The sequence below is a fragment of the Pristis pectinata genome, chromosome 40 (genome assembly GCF_009764475.1).
Source record: "Pristis pectinata isolate sPriPec2 chromosome 40, sPriPec2.1.pri, whole genome shotgun sequence".
In the NCBI taxonomy this organism is placed as follows: domain Eukaryota; kingdom Metazoa; phylum Chordata; class Chondrichthyes; order Rhinopristiformes; family Pristidae; genus Pristis; species Pristis pectinata.
Window position 1 is genome coordinate 640,852 of NC_067443.1, and position 21,303 is coordinate 662,154.

Consider the following 21,303-nt stretch of genomic DNA (forward strand, 5'->3'; position numbering starts at 1 on the left):
TGTATAAGATAGCAGTGACGAGGAGGATCCCCCCACACACACACATCTTTATTCCAGAACCAGACACTGCCCAAAGTAAACAGCCCAAACGATCATAATCTGGAGGGCTCACTCAGAAACCGTCCTCTGTCCCAGCGGGAGACACATCCTCACGTATCATGTCTTGAGTGTGTATGTTTCAATCAATCTCACTCATACTGTGATATAGAACTTCTCGCAGACTGATTCACCTTCTGGGCGTGCAGTGCAGCAGGGAAGTGAATGACGGTGTTGGTTGTTCATGCCTCCCCTCTGTGCCGAACTTCAGCAGTGTCTGAAATCACTCAAAGGGACGGTGCCAGTCTCCACGCTGGACAATCAGCACCTTGATCTGAGGCTCATTCATGGGACTGGATGAGAGTGGTTGGCAGTCAGAGCAGGAGAACAGAAGCTTGGGGTTTGGTAACTGAGGGAATTTGAGCGGTCACTGGGGATATTTCAGACACCTTCAGGAACGAATGGGATCTGGGTGAGGAAGTGCATGGGAGTCTTCAGTGATGCTGATAGCCAGTGTTGATAACCAGCGGCAAAGTTATGAACATCAATTTGTTCACTGGCATGGAGATCAGGAAATGTGGGCTTCAGGGAATCACTGGCCGAGCCTGGGCTGATCGAATGGGAGGAGTTGGGATGGGGTGCTGAGGGATAGAAGAGTGGTCATCGTGTGTGGCGGGGCTGGGATGCCTGCTGGGTTGATGCACAGAGTGATGGGTGGGGACATACTGGACACTTGGATTGTGGGAATATTAGAGGTTAAGTGGAGGTTGTTGACATCGGGAGGCATGATTTATCAGGGAACATATGAGGTGTTGGGGTCTGAGAGGGTGTTATAGAATTTGGGCATCAGAGAATGGTGAAGGTATGAAGCAATGTTCGGTCTTTGTGGAAAACTTATGTCATGGAGTGATCACTGAATTCAGGAATTGAGGGTGGAGGCACTGTGGGTGTTGGAGAGGGTTAGGGAGAATGATGAGTGGAGGGAGAGGGTGTAACTGGGAGAGTGATGGACTGACTGAGGTGAGAGAGGAGGACGGATGGAGATCAGAGGGAAGAATGACTCAGGGAATGAATGAGGAAGGAGAGATGGGAACTGTGACAGGATGGAGGGGAGAGGTTGCTGGAGAGAAAGGAGAGACACAGTCCCCAATGGACCACAATCCCACCAGATTCTGCAAGCTCCGTGATCAGTAGTGGGGATCATTGAAGGGAACACTGATCCCCATGTTCTGCCATTGAAGCTGAACCTGGCTGTGACTGAGTGGAGTTATCTGGAGGAAGAGAGCTTCGGGAGGGTGAGTTATAGAAGGGAGTCGCATGATGTTGGTTTCTCCCGACACCAAGGCTCTCTTCCCCAAACTCCTGTCCCAGCCTGATGACCTGCTTTGCTGCTTCCAATCTCCCATGTGTCTGTTCCTTTATTCCAGGCCCAGAGACTTCCTCAAGGGAACCATCCAGAGAATCATCCAATGGAGCATCCACACAGGAGCCGTCTTCTGTCACAGCAGCAGACACGTCCTCAGGTACCAAAACATGTGTCAATGGAGTCATTCAACAAGGCTCTGGCCTCAAAGCTCCAGTGAGTTGATTCACGTAGATGTGAATTACAGCAGGATGTGATAGCTGGAGTCAGTTCTACCCCTTGCTGCCAATTTCAGAAGTGCCTGAGACCTCTGGAAAGGGTAGGTGCACTTACCCAGAATGGTCAGCCTTGGAAGGAGGCTGGTGTAGTTCAGGGTGTGAACATGGGTCAGTCGACAGAGCAGGAGGACTGAGATCTGTTGTTTCTAGTCGAGGAAAGGAAAGTGGCCAAGGAGTAGGTTTGGAGTGTCCTTCAGGCATGGGAGACAAGTCTGCGTCATAAATTTATGAGTGGTAATGATCGGGTTGACTGCAGGAAACATTTCCTATTATCAGAAGTGAATAAAGCTAGAGGACATCAACTCAGGGTAAGGGTTAATGTATTTACAAGGGATTCCAGCAAGATGTCTGCACACCAGAGGACACTTGGAGGGTCCCGGTATCAGGGAGCATGTTGGAGTGTAAGGGACTTGGAGTACACTGGAGGTTAAGAAGAACGGAGTACACGGAGGATCTGCACAGCAGAGGGCCCTTGGATATCCCAGTGATATCACAGTGCAAGTTGGGTTGGATGCACTCGCATGCCTCTGTTCCTTTATTCCAGGGCTGAAGACTTCCCGAAATGAACAGCAGAGTGAATCACCAACTGGAGAGCCCACCCAGGAATTTGCCTCTGTCCCAGTGAGGGAGGCATCCTCAGGTACCAAGTCTTGTGTCTGTGAGGTTTATTTAATCTCTCACTCTCGTGGACCGATTGCCTGTTGGACATGCAGTGCAGCAGAGGGGTGAATGTCGGTGTCAGTTGTTTCTCTCACAGCGCAGTTCCAAAATTCAGCACCATCTGAGATGTCTTGAGGGGATCAATTAGCACCTTGATCTGAGCCTGGTTCATGGTGCTTGGTGAGAGAGATTGGTGGCCAGAATATGAAGAGTGAGACCCGAGGTTTGGTGGTTGGGGGAATTTAAGTAGTCCCTGGTAACGTTTCAGTTGCCTTCAGGAACTCTCAGGATCTGGGTGAGGGAGCAGCTGGGAGTCTTCACTGAGTATGACAGCCGGGGTTGGCAACCAGCAGCAGGGTTCTGAATGCCAATGTGGGGTTGGAGGTGCGACCTTTTTGACACTGGTTTATCATGACATTACCTCCCATCCCTCCAGTGATTTCCCATTTCTCCATGTACCTCACTGCTGTTACAGATCTACACTCGGACACAACGCGGGAACTCCGGGGAGCAACAACTGGTGAACCTGGTCTGGGTTTGACCACCACCCCTGCAGGGTCTGAAAGCTCGGGTGTCAGTGGAGGGGTTCATTGAAGGGAACGCTGCTCCACACGTTTAGTGGCTGAAATTCATCTGGGCCAACACTTGAGGGGCATATTATAGAATGACAGAGGGTTGGGAGGGAGAGCTGGTGAAGGGAGCTTGGATGATATTTTTGCCATAGACCCAACCATCCATTGTCAGAACTCCTGTCCAAGCCCAACAACCCATTTGTTCCACCCTCCTGTGTCTCTGTTCCTGTATTCCAGACACGGAGACATCCACAAGGAAGCATCCCAAAGAATCATCAACCGGAGAGCCCACCTGGGAACCATCCTCTGTCCCAGCAGAAGATACATCCTCAGGTACCAAGTCCATTCTCTCTCTGTGGCAGCCAGCTGCTTCACCTGCTTGATGTGCAGTGCAATGGGACATGAGTGACAGAGACAGTTGTTCCCTCTGACCCCACCACGACCAACTTCAGCAGTGACCGAGACCACTCAGAGAATTGTGCACGTACCGACGATGGACAATGTGATATGCTCGGAGGTTGCTTCATGGGGATGGAGGCCACACCAGATGTTTGCTGGCAATGAGATTTCAGTGGTCATTGGGGATGTTTGAATCAGCTTCAGTAAAGTTCACAGTCGAGCAGAGGGAGCATGATGGGTTCTTCACTAAGTACAGCAGCCAGGCTCGACCAAGAGAACCAGGGTTATGAAGGACAATTAGGTAAATGGTGCAGAGATCAATAGACCGGTACTTTTGGAGATGGGTGGAAGACTGTGCGGTCAGTGATTGGCCTACGTTGGACATGGATGGTCAAGGTTTCGGAGGACTAGATTGTCCAGGTGCAACTAGAGAGGTGGGTGGATGTTGGGCACTTGAGGGTTTATGATGTTGGAGGGCACAATGTCAGGGCAACAGATCGCGTTTGGGAGGTTGGGGCATTAGAGCGCATTGTAGGATTCTGGCATCAGAGGATGTTAGATGTTTGAAGAAATGTTGGGTTTCTGTGCAAAGTTTGTGTTGTGGAGTGATAAATAGAGTCAGGGAATGGGGTTGGGATTGGTGGGCTGTGTGGGTTGTACTGTGGGTGTTGGAGGGAGTGGGTGGAGTGACTAAGCAGAGAGAGGTGCAGTAACTGCGGGATGGGGTCACGGATTGTAGAGGAGGATTGACTGGAGATGGGAAAATGACTGCATAGAAAGTCATGGATTGCAGCGGGGAGAACTTGTGAACCCCGGAGGCGAAGGGTGATAGGGGAGAGCGAGAGGGAGAAAGAGGGGAGTTTGGATGTGAGTGTGGGATGGAGGGAATTGGAAAGAGGATGAAGTGGTGAACTAATGAAGGGGGTTAATTGAAGAGGAGGGTGGTGCAGTGACGGGAAGGGTGTGGGTTGACTGAGTGGAATGGGTTGGCAGGGAAGAGGGGGACAGAGTGATTGTAGAGAGGGTGGAACTGAGAAAAGGCACGTCCTGGGTGAAGAGACAGAAGTAGAGCTACTGAGGAGTGATTGTGGTGAATGAAAGGAGAGGGATGGAGTGAGTGATGGGAGGGATGGACGGAATATATCAGCTGGCATGACCAAGGAGAGAGGGAGAATTATGGTCAGGGGCTTGAGTGACTGAGGAGGGAAGGATGGACAATAAGGAAAGAGGGTTGGTCACAGGTGAGTGGGAAGGATCGAGTGAGGGAGGAGGTGTGGATTACCTGGGAGAAGTGTGTTGTGCATGTGGTTGGAGGTTTGTGGTGCTCAACACTGGTACATCACTGATGGCAGTAATGATCCCACCCGTTCCCTTCATCCCAAGCAGCTGTGCATAAGTTTGTATTTCCCCCGTTCCCCACCCACCCAGATCCACAGGAAGTGGTGGTTCCCTGGACAACTCCCTCATGTTTAGTTCCACCCTGGCCACCCGTTGGAGCTTTTATTTGTTTAGCCTTTCCTATTGACTGCTATTTTCTTAATGCACATCAACAGTCAAACACAACTCAACTATCCAAGGGAGCAATGTCTGGAAAAGTTGGTTTGTGTTGACCACCTCCCCAGCAGGGTCTGCAAGCTCAGATAGGAGTGGTGGGGATCATTGAAGGGAACGTTGCTCCCCTCATTGTCCCTGAAGTTCACCCCAACCCCGACTGAGGGCAGTGACATGGACTAATGGATGTCTGTGGAGGAGTTATGGACGTCTATGGTGAGGCACTGAATGATTCTGTTTTCTCCACTTCTCCAGTCCTCTATTCACTAAACTCCTGTCCAGCCTGATGTCATGTTTCAGTGTCTCTACTCGCCCCTCTCTCTTTTCCTTTTCCAGACCCCCAGGTGTCCACAAGGGAACAACCTAAAGGTTCATCCACTGGAGAGCCAACCCAGGAGCCGTCCTCTGTCCCATCAACGGAGATGTCCTCAGGTACCTTGTGCTAGTGGGATCATTGAACAAATCTGTGGCCCAGAAGGTGTCATGAATGGATTCACTTGTTCGATGTGTGTTTCAGCGGTATGTGAACGTTGGAATTATTTCTACCCCCTCTGCCAACTTCAGAAGCATACGAAACCTCTGGAGAGGGTGGTGAACTTTTCTGGAATCAACTGCTCCATGAATTTGTGTGGAGATGGGTCAGTGCATAGTGCAGGAGGACTGGAACCTGGTGTCTGGTGGTTGAGGGAATGAAAGCGGCCAATGGGTGGGTTTGGAGTGACCTTCAGGCAGGATATATAAAATGTATGCAAATTTATGAGGGCATGGATCGGGTAAAGTGTAGGAAACATCTCAACTTAACAGAGGTGAATGAAACCAGATGAACTAGATTTAGGCGCAGGTGTAAGATATTTAGTGGGGATCTGAGGGGGTGGGCACATTTTGCATCCAGAGAGTGGTGACAAGCTGGCATACACTGCCGGAGAGAATTGTGCAATCAGAGTCACTGACAGCATTAAAAGGTGTCCAGGCGAGCAGTTGAAGGGCCGAAGGATCGAAGATCTGGGCTGTGCTGGGCGAGCGGATTAACACTGGTTCCCACTGGTCGGTGTGGACATCCTCGGTCAAATGGCCTGTGTCCATGCAGTATAAATCTGTGACTAACGATTGGGGCTTGGGGCAGGGAACAGGGTGGAGTCTTCACTGAAGACCAGAACCAGAGCTGGAACTGCAGCAGGACATGAGCGCAGATCAGTAAACCGTCCTGTGATCAGAAAACATGGGCTTCAGCAGATGAATGGACCCGACCTACCGAGGGAGTGTGATTGTGGCCCTGTGTGGTTGTGTGATTAGGAGGGCTCTGTATGTTGCACAATGAGGTTTGTCTGGGGGAGAAGGCACTGGTGGAGTGTGGAGGTTTAAGTAGTCTGGGCACCAGAGGACACTTGGAGGGTCTCAATTTCGGACAGAATGTTGAAGGATCAGGACCTTGAAATACACTGGGTGTTAGTGACATCTGAGTGCACACAGGCTCAGTGTATAAGAAAGCAGTGATGAGGTGGATCCCCCCTCCGACACACACACATCTCTATTCCAGACCCAGACACTTCCCAAAGTAAACAGCCCAAACGATCATAATCTGGAGAGCTCACTCAGGAACCATCCTCTGTACCAGCGGGAGACACATTCTCACGTACCAAGTCTTGAGTGTGTGATTTTTCCATCAATCTCACTCATGCTGTGATATAGAACTTCTCGCAGACTAATTCAACTTCTGGGTATGCAGTGCAGCAGGGAAGTGAATGATAGTGTTGGTTGTTTATGCCTCGCCTCTGTGCCGAACTTCAGCAGCGTCTGACATCACTCAAAGGGACAGTGCCAGTCTCCACGCTGGACAATCAGCACCTTGATCTGAGGCTCATTCATGGGACTGGATGAGATTGGTTGGCAGTCAGAGCAGTAGAAGAGAGGCCTGGGGTTTGGTAACTGAGGGAATTTGAGCGGTCACTGGGGATATTTCAGACACCTTCAGGAAAGAATGGGATCTGGGTGAGGAAGTGGATGGGAGTCTTCAGTGATGTTGAGAGCCAGTGTTGATAACCAGCTGCAAAGTTATGAACATCAATTTGTTCACTGGCATGGAGATCAGGAAATGTGGGCTTCAGGGGATCACTTGCCGAGCCTGGGCTGATCGAATGGGAGGAGTTGGAATGGGGTGGCTGAGCGATAGGAGAATGGTCACCATATGGGGGGCTGTCTGCCTGGTTGGTTGAGGCACAGAGGGAGCGGTGGGAAGACACTGGACACTTGGACTGTGGGAATATTGGAGGGTACGTGGAGATTATTGACATCGGGAGCTGCGTTGTATCAGGGAGTGTATCAAGTGTTGGGATATGAGAGGGTGTTGTAGGATTTGGGCATCAGAGAATGGTGAAGGTATGAAGCAACGTTGGGTCTTTGTGGAAAGCTTGTGTCGTGGAGCGATCACTGGGGTCAGGTATTGAGGTTGGCTTTGGTGGGCTGTGAGGGTGGGGCCACTGTGGGTGTTGGAGAGGGTTAGGGAGAATGATGAGTGGAGGGAGAGGGTGTAACTGGGAGAGTGATGGACTGACTGAGGTCAGAAAGGACGACGGATGGAGATCAGAGGGATGAATGACTCAGGGAAAGAATGAGGAAGGAGAGATGGGAACTGTGACAGGATGGAGGGGAGAGGTTGCTGGAGCGAAAGGACAGACACAGTCCCTGATTGACCACGAACCCACCAGAGTCTGCAAGCTCCAGTATCAGTAGTGGGGATCATTGAAGGGAACACTGATCCCCATTTTCAGTCATTGAAGCTGAACCTGGCTGTGACTGATGGCAGTGATCTGGAGGGACAGAGCTTCGGAAAGGAGAGTTATTGAAGGGAGACACATGATGTTGGTTTCTTCACAGACCCAGCCCGCTCTTCCCACAATTCTTGTCCCAGCCTGATGACCTGCTTTGCTGTTTCCAATCTCCCATGTGTCTGTTCCTTTATTCCAGGCCCAGAGACTTCCACAAGGCAACCATCCAGAGAATCATCCAATGGAGAATCCACACAGGAGCCCTCTTCTGTACCAGCAGGGGACACGTCCTCAGGTACCAAGACTGATGTCAATGGGGTCATTCAGCAAATTGTGGCCTCGAAGCTCCTGTGAGCAGATTCACTTGTAGATATGCATTTCAGCAGGATGTGATAGATGGAGTCATTTCTACCCCCAGCTGCGAATATCAGATGTGCCTGAGACCTCTGGAATGCATGAGTGCACTCGCGGAATGGTCAGCCTTGGACGGAGTCTGGTGTCGTTCAGGGGGTGGAGGTGGGTCAGTGGACAGTGCATGAGGACTGAGATCTGGGGTTTGGTGGTCGAGGAAAGGGAAGTGGCCGGTGGGTGGGTTTGAAGTGACCTTCTGGCAGGGTATACAATACTGCATTATAAATTTATGAGTGGTACTGATCGGGTTGACTGCAGGAAACATGTCCTGTTATCAGAAGTGAATAAAGCCGGAGGACGTCAATTCAGTGTGAGGGTTAAGATATTTACAAGGGATTCCAGCAAGATGTCTGCACAGCAGAGGACACTTGGAGGGTCCAGGTATCAGGGAGCATGTTGGAGTGTGAGGGCCTTGGAGTACACTGGAGGTTATGAAGAACGGAGTGTACGCAGGCTCTGATAATCAGAGGGCCCTTGGATATCCCAGTGACATCAGAGTTCAAGAAGGGTTGGAAGCACTCCCGTGCCTCTGTTCCTTTATTCCAGAGCTGAAGACTTCCCCAAGGGAACAGCAGAGAGGATCACCAACTGGAGAGCCCACCCAGGAACCATCTTCTGTCCCAGTGAGGGAGACATCCTCAGGTACCAAGTCTTATGTCTGTGAGGTTTATTTGATCTCTCTCTCTCTCGTGGACCGATTGCCTGTTGGACATGCAGTGCAGCAGAGAGGTGAATGACGGTGTCAGTTGTTTCTCTTGTAGCTCAGCTCCAAACTTCAGCACCATCTGAGATATCTTGAAGGGGCGGTGTCCATTTCCACGGTGGACAATTAGCACCTTGGTCTGAGGCTGGTTCATGGGGCCGGGTGAGATCGGTTGGTGGCCAGCATATGAAGAGTGAGACTTGAAGTTTGGTGGTTGGGGGAATTTAAGTAGTCTCTGGAAATGTTTCAGTTGCCTTCAGGAACTCTCAGGATCTGGGTGAGGGAGTAGCTGGGAGTCTTCACTGAGGATGACAGCCGGGGTTGGCAACCAGCAGCAGGGTTCTGAATGCCAATGTGGTCAGTAACATGGAGATCAATAAATGTGGGCTTCAGAGGATCACTGGCTGAGTTTGGGCTGATCAAATGAGGGGCGATGTGATGGGGTGCTTGAGGGATGGCAGACTGGTCATAATGCAGGTGGATGACTGGTGGGTTAAGGCCCAGATGGAGAGATGGGTACATGTTGGGCACTTGGACAGTGAGAGCATTGGAGGGTAGGTGGAGGTTCTTGACATGAGGGGCACAGAGTGTTGTGGTGATGGGCAGAGTTTGAAGTGTTGGGGCATTAGAGGGCAATGTAGGACGTGGGCAGTGGAGAATGGTGGAGGTTTGAAGCAGTGTTGTCGTGGAATGATGAAGAGGGTCAGGAATTGGGGTTGCACTGGTGACTTGTGATGGTTGAGGCTCTGTGAGTGTTGGAGAGAGGAGGCTGGGAATCCAGGAGAGGAATGGACTGACGGGGACACAGTGAAGAACAACTGCTAACTCCAGAGTGGAGGAATGAGGAAGGAGAGATGGGAACCCTGATGGGATGGAGGGGAGAGGTTTCAGGAAAGAATGAAGTGAATGGAGAGGAAAGATGGAGGGATGGTGTGACCCAGCTGAAGCAAGGCTGATGTACTGAGTGAGCAGCAAATGTCTGAGGAGAAAGTGTGGCAGCGAGTGAGGGGAGATGGATGGAGTGACTAACCAGAGAAAGATGGAGTGAATGCAGAGAGTTGGAAGTGATTGTGGAAAGAGGAGAATTGAGGAGGGAGATTTCAATGCCCCAGGAAGGAGGGATGGATGGTAAGGAGCGAGGGCTGGGAGCTGAGGTGAGAGAGGAGGGTTGACTGAAGAGGGAGGTGTGAATGGCATTGGAGGATTGTGTGTCTGGGGTTGGAAGGGTGACCTTTCTGACACTGGTTTATCATGACTTTACCTTCCATCTCTCCAGTGACTTCCCGTTTTTCCATCTACCTCACTTCTGTTACAGATCTACACACGGATACATCGCAGGAACTCCGGGGAGCAACAACTGGTGAACCTGGTCTGGGTTTGACCACCACCCCTGCAGGGTCTGAAAGCTCAGGTATCAGTGGAGGGGTTCATTGAAGGGAACGCTGCTCCACACGTTTTGTGCCTGAAACTCATGTGGGCCAAGACTGAGGGGAGTATAATAGAATGACAGAGGGTTGGGAGGGAGAGCTGGTGAAGGGAGCTTGGATGATATTTTTGTCATAGACCCAACCATCCATCGTCAGAACTTCTGTCCAAGCCCAATGACCCATTTGTTCCACCCTTCTGTGTCTCTGTTCCTGTATTCCAGACATGGAGTCTTCCAATAGGGATCATCCTAAAGGATCATCGACTGGAGAGCCCACCCAGGAACCATCCTCTGTCCCAGCCGGAGGTATATCCTCAGGTACCAATCTGTGCGTTTGTGGGTCCATTCCCCCTCTGTGGCAGGCAGCTGTCAAACACTGCTTCACCTGCTGGATGTGATGTGCAGCGGGACATGAGTGACAGAGGCAGTTGGTCCCTCCATCCCCCCCAAGACCAACTTCAGCAGTGACCGAGAGCACTCAGAGGATTGTGCACATACCCACGATGGATAATGTGACATGCTCTGAGGTTGCTTCATGGGGATGGAGGCCACACCTGATGTTTGCTGGCAAAGAGATTTGAGTGGTCACTGGGGATGTTTGAATCAGCTTCAGTAAAGTTCACAGTCGAGCAGAGGGAGCATGATGGGTTCTTCACTAAGTACAGCAGCCGGGCTTGAGCAACAGAACCAGGGTTATGAAGGACAATTGGGTAAATGGTGCAGAAATCAATAAACCTGGCCTTTTGGAGATGGCTGGAAGATCGTGGGCTGAATGAAGGGGCTCAGTTGGACCTGGATGGTCAAGGTTTCAGAGGACTAGAAGGTCCAGGCACAACTAGAGAGGTGGGTGGATGTTGGGCACTTGTGGGTTTGTGATGTTGGAGGACAAAATGACAGGGTAGCAGGCAGTGTTTGAGAGGTTGGAGCATTAGAGGGCATTGAAGGATTTGGGCATCAGAGAATGTTCGATGTTTGAAGCAATGTTGGGTTTCTGTGGATAGTTTGTGTTGTGGAGTGACAAATAGAGTCAGGGAATGGGGTTGGGATTGGTGGGCTGTGTGGGTTGTACTGTGGGTGTTGGAGAGAGTAGGTGGAGTGACTGAGCAGAGGGTGTGGAGAAACAGAGGGATGGGCTCACGGACTGAAGAGGAGGATTGACTGGAGATGGGTATAATGACTGCATAGAAAGAGATGGATTGCAGCGGGGAGAACTGGTGAACTCGGGAGCTGAAGCGTGATAGGGGAGAGGGAGGGGGAGAAAGAGGGGAGGAGCGATGTGAGTGTGGGGTGGAGGGAATTGGAAAGAGGATGAAGTGATGTGAACTAATGAAGGGGGTTAATTGAAGAGGAGGGTGGTGCAGTGACGGGAAGGGTGTGGGTTGACTGAGTGGAATGTGTTGGCAGGGAAGAGGGGGACAGAGCGATTGGAGAGAGGATGGAACTGAGGAAAGGCACGTCCTGGGTGAGGGGACAGAAGTAGAGCTACTGAGGAGTGATTGTGGTGAATGAAAGGAGAGGGATGGAGTGAGTGATGGGAGGCATGGACGGAATATATCAGCTGGCATGACCAAGGAGAGAGGGAGAATTATGGTCAGGGGATTGAGTGACTGAGGAGGGAAGGATGGACAATAAGGAAAGAGGGTTGGTCACAGGTGAGTGGGAAGGATCGAGTGAGGGAGGAGGTGTGGATTACCTGGGAGAAGTGTGTTGTGCATGTGGTTGGAGGTTTGTGGTGCTCAACACTGGTACATCACTGATGGCAGTAATGATCCCACCCGTTCCCTCCATCCCAAGCAGCTGTTCATAAGTTTGTGTTTCCCCCGTTCCCCACCCACCCAGGTCCACAGGAAGTGGTGCTTTCCTGGGCCTGGACCACTCTTTCATGTTTTGCTCCATCCTGGCCAGCCGTTGGAGCTTTTATTTGTTTAGACTTCCCAATCCACTGACATTCACCTGATGCGCATCAACGGTCGGACACAACTCAAGGCAGCAGTAACTGGAAAAGTTGGTTCGAGTTTGACCACCACCCCAGCAGGGTCTGCAAGCTCAAGTGGGAGTGGTGGGGATCATTGTAGGGAACGTTGCTCCCCACATTGTCCCTGAAATTCACCCCAAGCGCGACTGAGAGCAGTGACATGGACTAATGGATGTCTGTGGAGGAGCAATGGAAGTCTATGGGGAGGCGCTGAATGATTCTGGTTTCTCCACTCACCCAGTCCTCGATTCACCAAACCCCTGTCCCAGCCTGATATCTTGTTTCAGTGTCTCCACTCGCCCATGTCTCTGTTCCTTATTCCAGACCCCCAGACATCCACAAGGGAACAAACCAAAGGATCATCCATTGGAGAGCCTACCCACAAACCATCCTCTGTTCCAGCAGGGGAGACATCCTCAGGTACCAAGTATTGTGTCAGTGGGGTCGTTTAACAAGTCTGTGGGCCAGAAGATGTCATGAACGGATTCACTTGCTCGACGTGTATTTCAACGGGATGTGAATGTTGGAAATAGTTTACCCGAACTGCCAACTTCAGAAGCAGCCGATGCCTCTGGAGAGGGTGGTGAACTTTTCTGGAATGACCTGATTTGGATGGACGTTGCTCCAGGAGACTGTGTGGAGATGGGTCAGCGGATAGTGGAGGTGGAATGCGACCTGGTGTTTGGTGGTTGCTGAAATGAAAGAGGCCAGTGAGTGGGTTTGGAGTGACCTTCAGGCAGGATATATAAAATGGATATAAAATTATGACGAGTATGGATCGGGTAAACTGTAGGAAACATCTCAACTTAACAGAAGTGAATGAAACCAGAGGAGGTAGATTTGGGCTCAGGGGTAAGAGATTTAGTGGGGATCTGAGGATGTGGGCACCTTTTGCTGCCAGTGAGTGGTGACTACTTGGCATACACTGCCGGAGAGAGTGGTGGAAGCAGAGACACTGACAGCATTTGAAGATGTCGAGACGAGCAGTTGTAGGGCCTTAGGATAGGAAATCTGGGCTCTGCTCGGAGTGGGGATTAACACTGGTTCCCCTGGTCGGTGTGGACAACGTGGGCCAAATGGCCTGTGTCCATGCAGTATGACTCTGTGACTAAGGATTGGGGCTTGTGGCGGGGAACAGGGTGGAGTCTTCACTGAAGACCGGATCCAGAGCTGGTACTGCAGCAGGACATGAGCGCAGATCAGTAAACCGTCCTGTGATCAGAAAACATGGGCTTCAGCAGATCAATGGATCCGACCCACTATGGAAGGGTGATTGTGGTCCCAGTGCACACGAGACTCAGGAGGGCTCTGTATGTTGCACGAAGAGGCTTGTCTGAGGGACAAGGCACTGGTGGAGTGTGGAACATTAAGAAGTCTGGGCACCAGAGGTCACTTGGAGGGTCTATATATCGGACGGCATGTTGAACGATCAGTAATACACTGCGTGTTAGTGACATCTGAGTGCATACAGGCTCAGTGTATAAGATAGCAGTGACGTGTAGGTTTCCCCACACACTCATCTCTATTCCAGACCCAGACACTTCCAGAAGTCAACAGCCCAAAGGATCATCAACTGGAGAGCTCACTCAGGAACCGTCCTCTGTCCCAGCGGGAGACACATCCTCACGCACCAAGTCTTGAGTGTGTGACGTTTCAATCAATCTCACTCATGCTGTGAAATAGAACTTCTTGCAGACTGATTCACCTTCTGAGCGTGCAATGCAGCAGGGAGGTGAATGATGGTGTTGGTTGTTCATGTCTCCCCTCTGTGCCTAAATTCAGCAGTGTCTGAGATCCACTCGAAGGGGCGGTGCCAGTCTCGACCATGGACAATCAGCACTGTGTTCTGAGGCTCATTCTTGGGACTGGATGAGATTGGTTGGCAGCCAGAGCAGGAGAACTGAGGCCTGGGCTTTGGTCACTGAGGGAATTCGAGTGGTCACTGGGGATGTTTAAGTCACCTTCAGGAATAAATGGGATCTGGGTGAGGGAGCGGAAGGGAGTCTTCACTGATGCTGACAGCCAGGGTTGACAACCATCTATAAGGTTATGAACATCAAATCGTTCACTGGTATGGAGATCAGGAAATGTAGGCTTCAAGGGATCACTGGCTGAGCCTAGGCTGATCGAATGAGAGGAGTTGGGATGGGGTGGCAGAGGGATAGGAGGCTAGTCATCATGTGGTGCAGCGGGATGCCTGCTGGGTTGATGCACAGAGGGAGTGGTGTGAACACACTGTATGGGGCTACCTGTAGAGGTCGTAAATCACCTGTGTGTCCAGAATTGGCCAAAATCATGGTCAACTCCAAAAGCATCGTGGGCATCAGTGAAGATGTTAGCTACTTTGGCCTTGGCTAAAATACTAGCTCTGGTCAGGGCAAAGAGTTCTGCTTTTTGGGCAGAGACAGGGCTGCAAAGATGCATGGGACAACATGGGGGTCGTTTACTACGGCATAGCTGCAAAGGCGGGTTTCCTGTTCAGAAACGGAGGAACTACCGGCGACATACAGGTTTAAGTCTGCTGACTGGAAGGCCTTATCCGAAAGGTCCAGACGGGGTGTAGTCAAAAAGTGGTTACGCATTAAACAGTAATGTGGTGGATCTGCAAGATCCTCAGGTGGGGCCTTTAGAAAGGTGGCAGAGTTAATGGTGCTGCAGTAGGCAAAAGTGATGAGTGGGTTATTCAGGAGCGCTGCCTCATATCTGTTTAAGCGGGCCTGGGTAAGGTGTTGCGTCTGATGAGAGGTTAGGTGTGCCGTTACAGTATGGGAGGAATAAACAACTCCTGACTGTTGCAGGGTTATATTGGAGGCTGCTGTTACCAGGGAGTAGATCACTGGAAACATCTGTGAGCACGGCGGGAGCCCCCTAGCAACTGGGTCCAGCTGAGTGGAGCAATATGCTACCGGTCTTTTTCTATCCCCATGGGTTTGAGTCAGGACGGCTGTAGTGCAGTCCTCCAGGACATTCACAAAAAGCTGAAATGAGTGATCATATAGAGGGCGTGCCAGGGCCGGGGCGCTGGCAAGGGCCTGTTTGAGATCCAAGGCCTCCTTTTGCTCGTCGGTATGTTCTAAAGGTCCCACAGACTGGCTTGACTCCAGGGGTGTGAGTTGCTTGGTAAGGAGGGCCACATTAGGTAGCCATTGTCTGCAGAAATTTACTAGACCTAAGAATGTGCGCATACCCTTCGGGTTAGCGGGCAGTGGGGTAGCAATGATGGGTGCAATACATTCAGGAGTGAGCCGCCGCTCGGTAGCACTTAAGAGGGTGCCCAGAAATTTCACCTGACGCTGGGTTCGTTTTACTTTCTGTGGAGGTATTACGTATCCCCAAGAATGGAGTGTGTTAAGTAGTCTGTTGGTGTCCGCGATGTTGGCGGGCTCCGAGGGGCTTGCCAATAAAAGGTCATCGACATACTGGACAACGGTGAATTTGTCAGAAAGTTGCAACCCTTGGAGTTGTTATTCAAAACTTGGAAGAAAATAGTCGGGGAGTGTATAAAACCTTGCGGGAGGTGCGTCCAGGTGTATTGCTGACCTTGGAAGGTGAAAGCAAACAGGTACTGCGAGTCGGAAGATAGGGGAATTGCAAAAAATGCGTGCTGGAGGTCCATAATAGTAAAAATACAGGAGTCGGCAGGGATGCTGCTGAGAATGGTGGCTGGGTTCGGGACCACGGGATGCAGTGGCTGAACTATATCATTGACCTTACGCAGGTCTTGTACCAGGCACCATTCTGTCCATTCGGGTTTGGAGACAGGTAAAATGGGGGTGTTGCAAGATGATTGGCAAGGAACCAGGATGCCCTGTTTGCAGAATGAATCTATTAAATGGGTTATTCCGTTAACTGCCTCTCTCTGAAGGGGGTACAGTGGGACGGAAGGCAGTTGTGCTCCCAGTCTTGTACTGATTTGGACTGGGGTGAATCATAGAACCATAGAACCATACAGCACAAAACAGGCCCTTCAGCCCAACATGTTGTGCCATCCATCAAACCACCCTCACACTACCTAACCCCTTCCTCCCGCATATCCCTCACATTCCTCCATGTGCCTATCCAACAAACACTTGAACCTGTCCAATGTATCTCCAATATATCTGCCTCCACCACCACCCCAGGCAGTGCATTCCATGCACCAACCACTCTCTGGGTGAAAAACCTCCCCCTGACATCTCCCCTGAACCTCCCACCCATAACCTTAAAGCCATGCCCCCTTGTCTTGAGCATTGGTGCCCTGGGAAGGAGGCGCTGGCTGTCTACTCTATCTATTCCTCTCAATATTTTATATACCTCTATCATGTCTCCTCTCATCCTCCTCCTTTCCAGTGAATAAAGCCCTAGCACCTTAAGCCTCTCCTCATATTCCATACACTCTAATCCAGGCAGCATCCTGGTAAATCTCCTCTGCACCCTCTCCAACGCCTCCACATCCTTCCTGTAATGCGGCGACCAAAACTGAACACAGTACTCTAAGTGTGGTCTAACTAGAGTTTTGTAAAGCTGCATCATCACTTCGTGGCTCTTAAACTCAATCCCATGATTTATGAAAGCTAATATCCCATAGGCCTTCTTAACTGCTCTATCCACCTGTGAGGCAACTTTCAGTGAACTGTAAATATGAACCCCCAGATCCCTCTGCTCCTCTACACTGCCAAGTAGCTTGCCATTTACCTTGTACTCAGCCCTGGAGTTTGTCCTTCCAAAGTGTACCACCTCACACTTCTCCGGATTGAACTCCATCTGCCACTTGTCAGCCCAGCTCTGCATCCTATCAATATCCCTCTGTAAGTTCCGACAGCCCTCCACACTATCCACAACACCGCCGATCTTAGTGTCGTCCGCAAACTTACTGACCCAGCCTTCCACCCCCTCATCTAAGTCATCTATAAATATTACAAAAAGTAGAGGTCCCAGAACCAATCCCTGCGGGACACCACTAGTCACTGCCCTCCAATCTGAGGGCACTCCTTCCACCACAACCCTCTGCTTTCTACAGGCAAGCCAATTCCTAATCCAAACAGCCAAGCTTCCCTGGATCCCTCGGCCTCGGACCTTCTGAAGAAGGCTACCATGAGGAACCTTATCAAATGCCTTACTAAAATCCATATAGACCACATCCACCGCACTACCCTTATCAATCTTTCTCGTCACCTCCTCAAAGAACTCTTATCAGGCTTGTGAGGCAAGATCTTCCCTTCAGAAAGCCATTCTGGCTGTCCCTAATCAGTCCATGATTCTCCAGGTGTTCATAGATCCTATCCCTTAGAATCCTTTCTAACAGCTTACCCGCCACAGACGTAAGGCTCACCGGTCTGTAATTCCCTGGACTATCCCTACTAACTTTTTTGAACAAGGGAACAACATTTGCCACCCTCCAATCCTCCAGCACCATCCCCGTGGACAACGAGGACTCAAAGATCTTTACCAGCAGTTCAACAATCTCCTCCCTCGCCTCTCGAAGCAGCCTGGGGAAAATCCCGTCAGGCCCTGGAGATTTATGAATCCTACCTCATCTTTCGACACGGCCCATAAATCAGTGGTTGGCTCATCCGAAGGGAGTCGGTGGGGCTGATGGTGGCGTTAACAGCCTGTCACCCAGAATGGGGTGAGGTAATAAGTCAGGGTCCCTTCTGCCAGTATCTGGAGAACCCTGTAGAGGTCTGTTTCTGCCTGTGCCTCAAGTCCGTGGGCTAGGAATCCCAGCTCCTTTGGTTTATGACCCTCATTAACTGACAGGGTAATGTGAGGGGACATCAAGCCTGACTGATTCCACAACTCATTAGGCATTTGGACTAAAAGTGCTGCACCCTCCTTACCCACTACTCCCCCTAAAGTAGTGATCGTCACCATGCTACCCAGGAGGGAGCATACAGCTCTTCTGGCTCTCTTGAGACCCTTGTGGGTTCATAAGCTAGCATCACATGCGAGTCAGGAGTTTTCAAGGGTGGGTCAAAATCTCCGTTTCGTGAAGTCCACCGTCCTCCACTGAGGAGGCTGGTGAATCTAGAGGGTCCTATGGGGTTTAGGGCCAGTAATGGTAATTCCTTCATCCAGGCATTGTATTTTGAGTCGGGAGCAGAGCAGGTCCCTCCCGGCCAAGTTAACCCCTAGGTCTGGGGTTACTGCGAATTGGATCAGACATTCCTGATCTCCAAATTTCACTTGTAAATATTCAGTTAAGGGGTAGGATCTTTCCTGTCCCTCCAGCCTGCTCAATGGAACTGAGGCAGTGGACAGTTTAAAATCATGCTGGGCGATACAAGGAGCTTCGAGGATCGAGGTATTTGCTCCAGTGTCTATTATAAAGGGAATCGGCTTTCCCTCAACTAAGAAATCGACAATGGGTTCATTGACCGGGTTATCGGTGAGGGTAGAGTACATGGAATGGCAACTTCCCACAGCTAGTCAGGCAGAAAATGGGTCTCTAGTTGAAAAAGGTTGTCGTCTACCGGGGGTGGGGGGGTCTAGTCTGCCGATGGCGGTAGGGGGGGCAGTCCCACCGCCAATGGTCAAGTGCCCCGCAAGGGTGCATCTTGTCGATCTGACGCTCGTCGGTGCGGGTTGTTGAGGTCACCTGGGTCCTGAGTAATTACGAGAGGGTGGTGGCGGCTCACAAGGGGGCCCCTTATGCTGAGGCTCTTGGGTCGTTGGGGGTACAATGGATACCCTTTACCAGACCAGTCAACCCCTCCTGGAAAGCAAAACTGCCGTTCCATTTGATATCCCATATTATCGGAGTAGGGAGGTTGGGACCGAGGGGATCTCGGGACCATTTCCTGTTTTACTCTTGCGGCTTTTGAATCGCGCCTGTTACTCCAGAAGTGGACCAGGGCCCTCCTCATGGCTTGTCGTATATGGTCAGGCCAATTCATGTTATTAGTGCGGATAGCTGACACCACTCCCTCAGGAATACATTGTAATAGGAGGGCATTAAACTGGGGGGAGGCATTGCCTCTGTTGGAGGCATCATCCCCCACATAGGTACCTGAAAGTGAACAGAAACGATCCCAAAAGTCTGGGCCGCCCTCACCCTGTTTCGGTCGGCATTCTAAAACCTTAGTTATGTCAATAGGCTGTTGGAGGGTTTTGCGAAGGGCAGTTCTAATGGTGGTTACCTGGTCCTGAGGCCGGACGACCTCCTGAGAGGCTGTCCAGTCCGCATAGTTTCCCAGATGTTCTTTCCACATTTCCACTTCATTAGTTTCAAGGGCCATGCAACAAAGACTGAAAAAGTCTTGGGGGGTGGCGTGGTACACCTGAATTTTTCCGATCACATAATCTATGAAATCCTCCGGGTTGGTTTTATGGTTGGGCGCCTGACTCATGATTAGGCACATCTCCTGAGGCTTCCAGGGGGTGTCGATTTGGATCGTTGGATTAGCGCTCGCTTGGGTTGGATCGGGATTGGGAACACTCCTGTTGGGGAACTGTCTTTTAGCCTTGGCTCCCTTTACCTTATTCAACATAGGTGGTGGACCGGGATCTTTAGGGTCGTCATAATCGGGTAGAATCGGAGTCCTAATTGGTGTCTGTCTGAGAATCTACTAAAGGTCTGGCCCCTACCAAAAAGTTCCGTTACTTGTCTGCCGTCCGTATGCGGGCTTTCTCTCCGTCTAAGCTGATTCCTAGTTCGGGATGCAATAGGGCCATGAAATTGTCCTTGGGGAGGGACTTGGCTAGCAGTCGTTGGTGGTGAGAGCGGAATGGTTTGCGGACTAGTCGCATTATATGGGGGCGGCAGTGAAAATGAGAGGGGGTAGTTAGGGGCTGTGGGTCGGACCATCCAATCATCCTCATTTTCGTCCGTATCATTATTTTGGAATGAACAGACATGTCGGGAGGGACCTCCACTTTATCCTTATTTCTTTTATTTTTATTCCTACGTTTCGCCTTATTCTCCTGATCTACCCCTTCTCTCTCCCTTCTGTTTCCCTCAGCATCATGGTCTCTGCACTGAGACTTCAGGACTTCCCAACTCTCAGGATTTCCCTTTTCATCACACACTAATTCCCCTTCTGCGTGCATTATGTTCCCAACTATTCTGTTTAGATTTATTTGTTAGGTCTTTGGCTGTTTTTCTCCAAGTAGACTTTAATATTTTTTATTTTTCCCCCATATTGCGCTCCCAAATTGCCCTTTCTGCCTTTAGACACTTATCCATATCCAAGTTCCCCCCAGTGGCCATATTTCATTTCCCAATTTTTTATTGAGGCATACCGATAATTTACAGAAGTTATTCTCATTTTTCGGATCGTCTTTACATAACTTAGATAGTGGGGTATTAGACCCAGACTTATCGAGAATTTGTCCCTTTTTTTCCCGACAGTACGGTACAAATCATTGCGATTATCTATAAGATCGGTCTCTTTCCTTCACCCACTTCAGATTCCTGACCTCTCTGTAGGGGATTTCCCCTGTTAAGAACCGGTCAAAGGCAGGGTGGTAGTACTGGAGAACTGATCTCAAAACTTGGAGCTCAAAACCTTGAAATTCACAAATTTAAAACCCAAACCTGGGGACACAAACCCCAAACGTGCAATTAACTTAACTGGGGACTCGAACCCCGAACATGAAATTAACTTAACTGGGGACTCGAACCCCACTTACCTGTGGCACTCAGACACATTCGCAAGGAGTCCGTCAGAGGATATTCAACAAACGAAGGGATCGATCAGGCATCTCCGACTCCCTGAGAGGGTTCAAGGTGAATCATACCTTGTGGGCCCTTCTGTCTCAGGTAGTCGTTATCCCCGTTGATCACTCACGCCACTTCCTAAACCTCGTCTTGGACTCCTGGCTGGCTCGCCAAATTGTTGTTCTGAATTTAACTTCCCACTTCTGTCCGCTGTAAAGTAATACAGTGCCACGAGGTCGATTCAATAAAACGTATTTATTAGCAGTGCACCGCTAAGGAGTAATCTCTTCAGCACTCGTTAAGAGTCGCTTCCTGAGGTCTCCCCGTACAGACAGAAATTTATATAGATATTGTCACTGAAACTTAATGCATGCGGCGCCATGAGTTTCAGTCAGGCCACAGTCATCCCGAGACAGACATCACACCTATTGTCCAGCATAATTGAGTTATAATGAAAAGATTCAAAGACAGGTATCAGCCTCATTGTTCAGGACAAGCTTCCCACCCGTCGTTTATTGCACCCAGT

At 50.4% G+C, this 21,303-nt stretch overlaps 1 protein-coding gene across 1 annotated transcript in view; it reads left to right on the top strand.

Moving 5' to 3' along the window:
- The window catches only part of LOC127587385 (mucin-5AC-like), a 279,133-nt gene that overhangs the window by 240,237 nt on the left and 17,593 nt on the right, over nt 1-21,303 (top strand). The window contains exons 39-47 of the mRNA XM_052045684.1: nt 1,464-1,559; nt 2,222-2,317; nt 3,147-3,242; nt 5,196-5,291; nt 7,824-7,919; nt 8,582-8,677; nt 10,054-10,149; nt 10,387-10,482; nt 12,464-12,559. Coding sequence (XP_051901644.1) covers nt 1,464-1,559; nt 2,222-2,317; nt 3,147-3,242; nt 5,196-5,291; nt 7,824-7,919; nt 8,582-8,677; nt 10,054-10,149; nt 10,387-10,482; nt 12,464-12,559 — 864 coding nt within the window. The remainder of the gene's footprint in view (nt 1-1,463; nt 1,560-2,221; nt 2,318-3,146; nt 3,243-5,195; nt 5,292-7,823; nt 7,920-8,581; nt 8,678-10,053; nt 10,150-10,386; nt 10,483-12,463; nt 12,560-21,303) is intronic.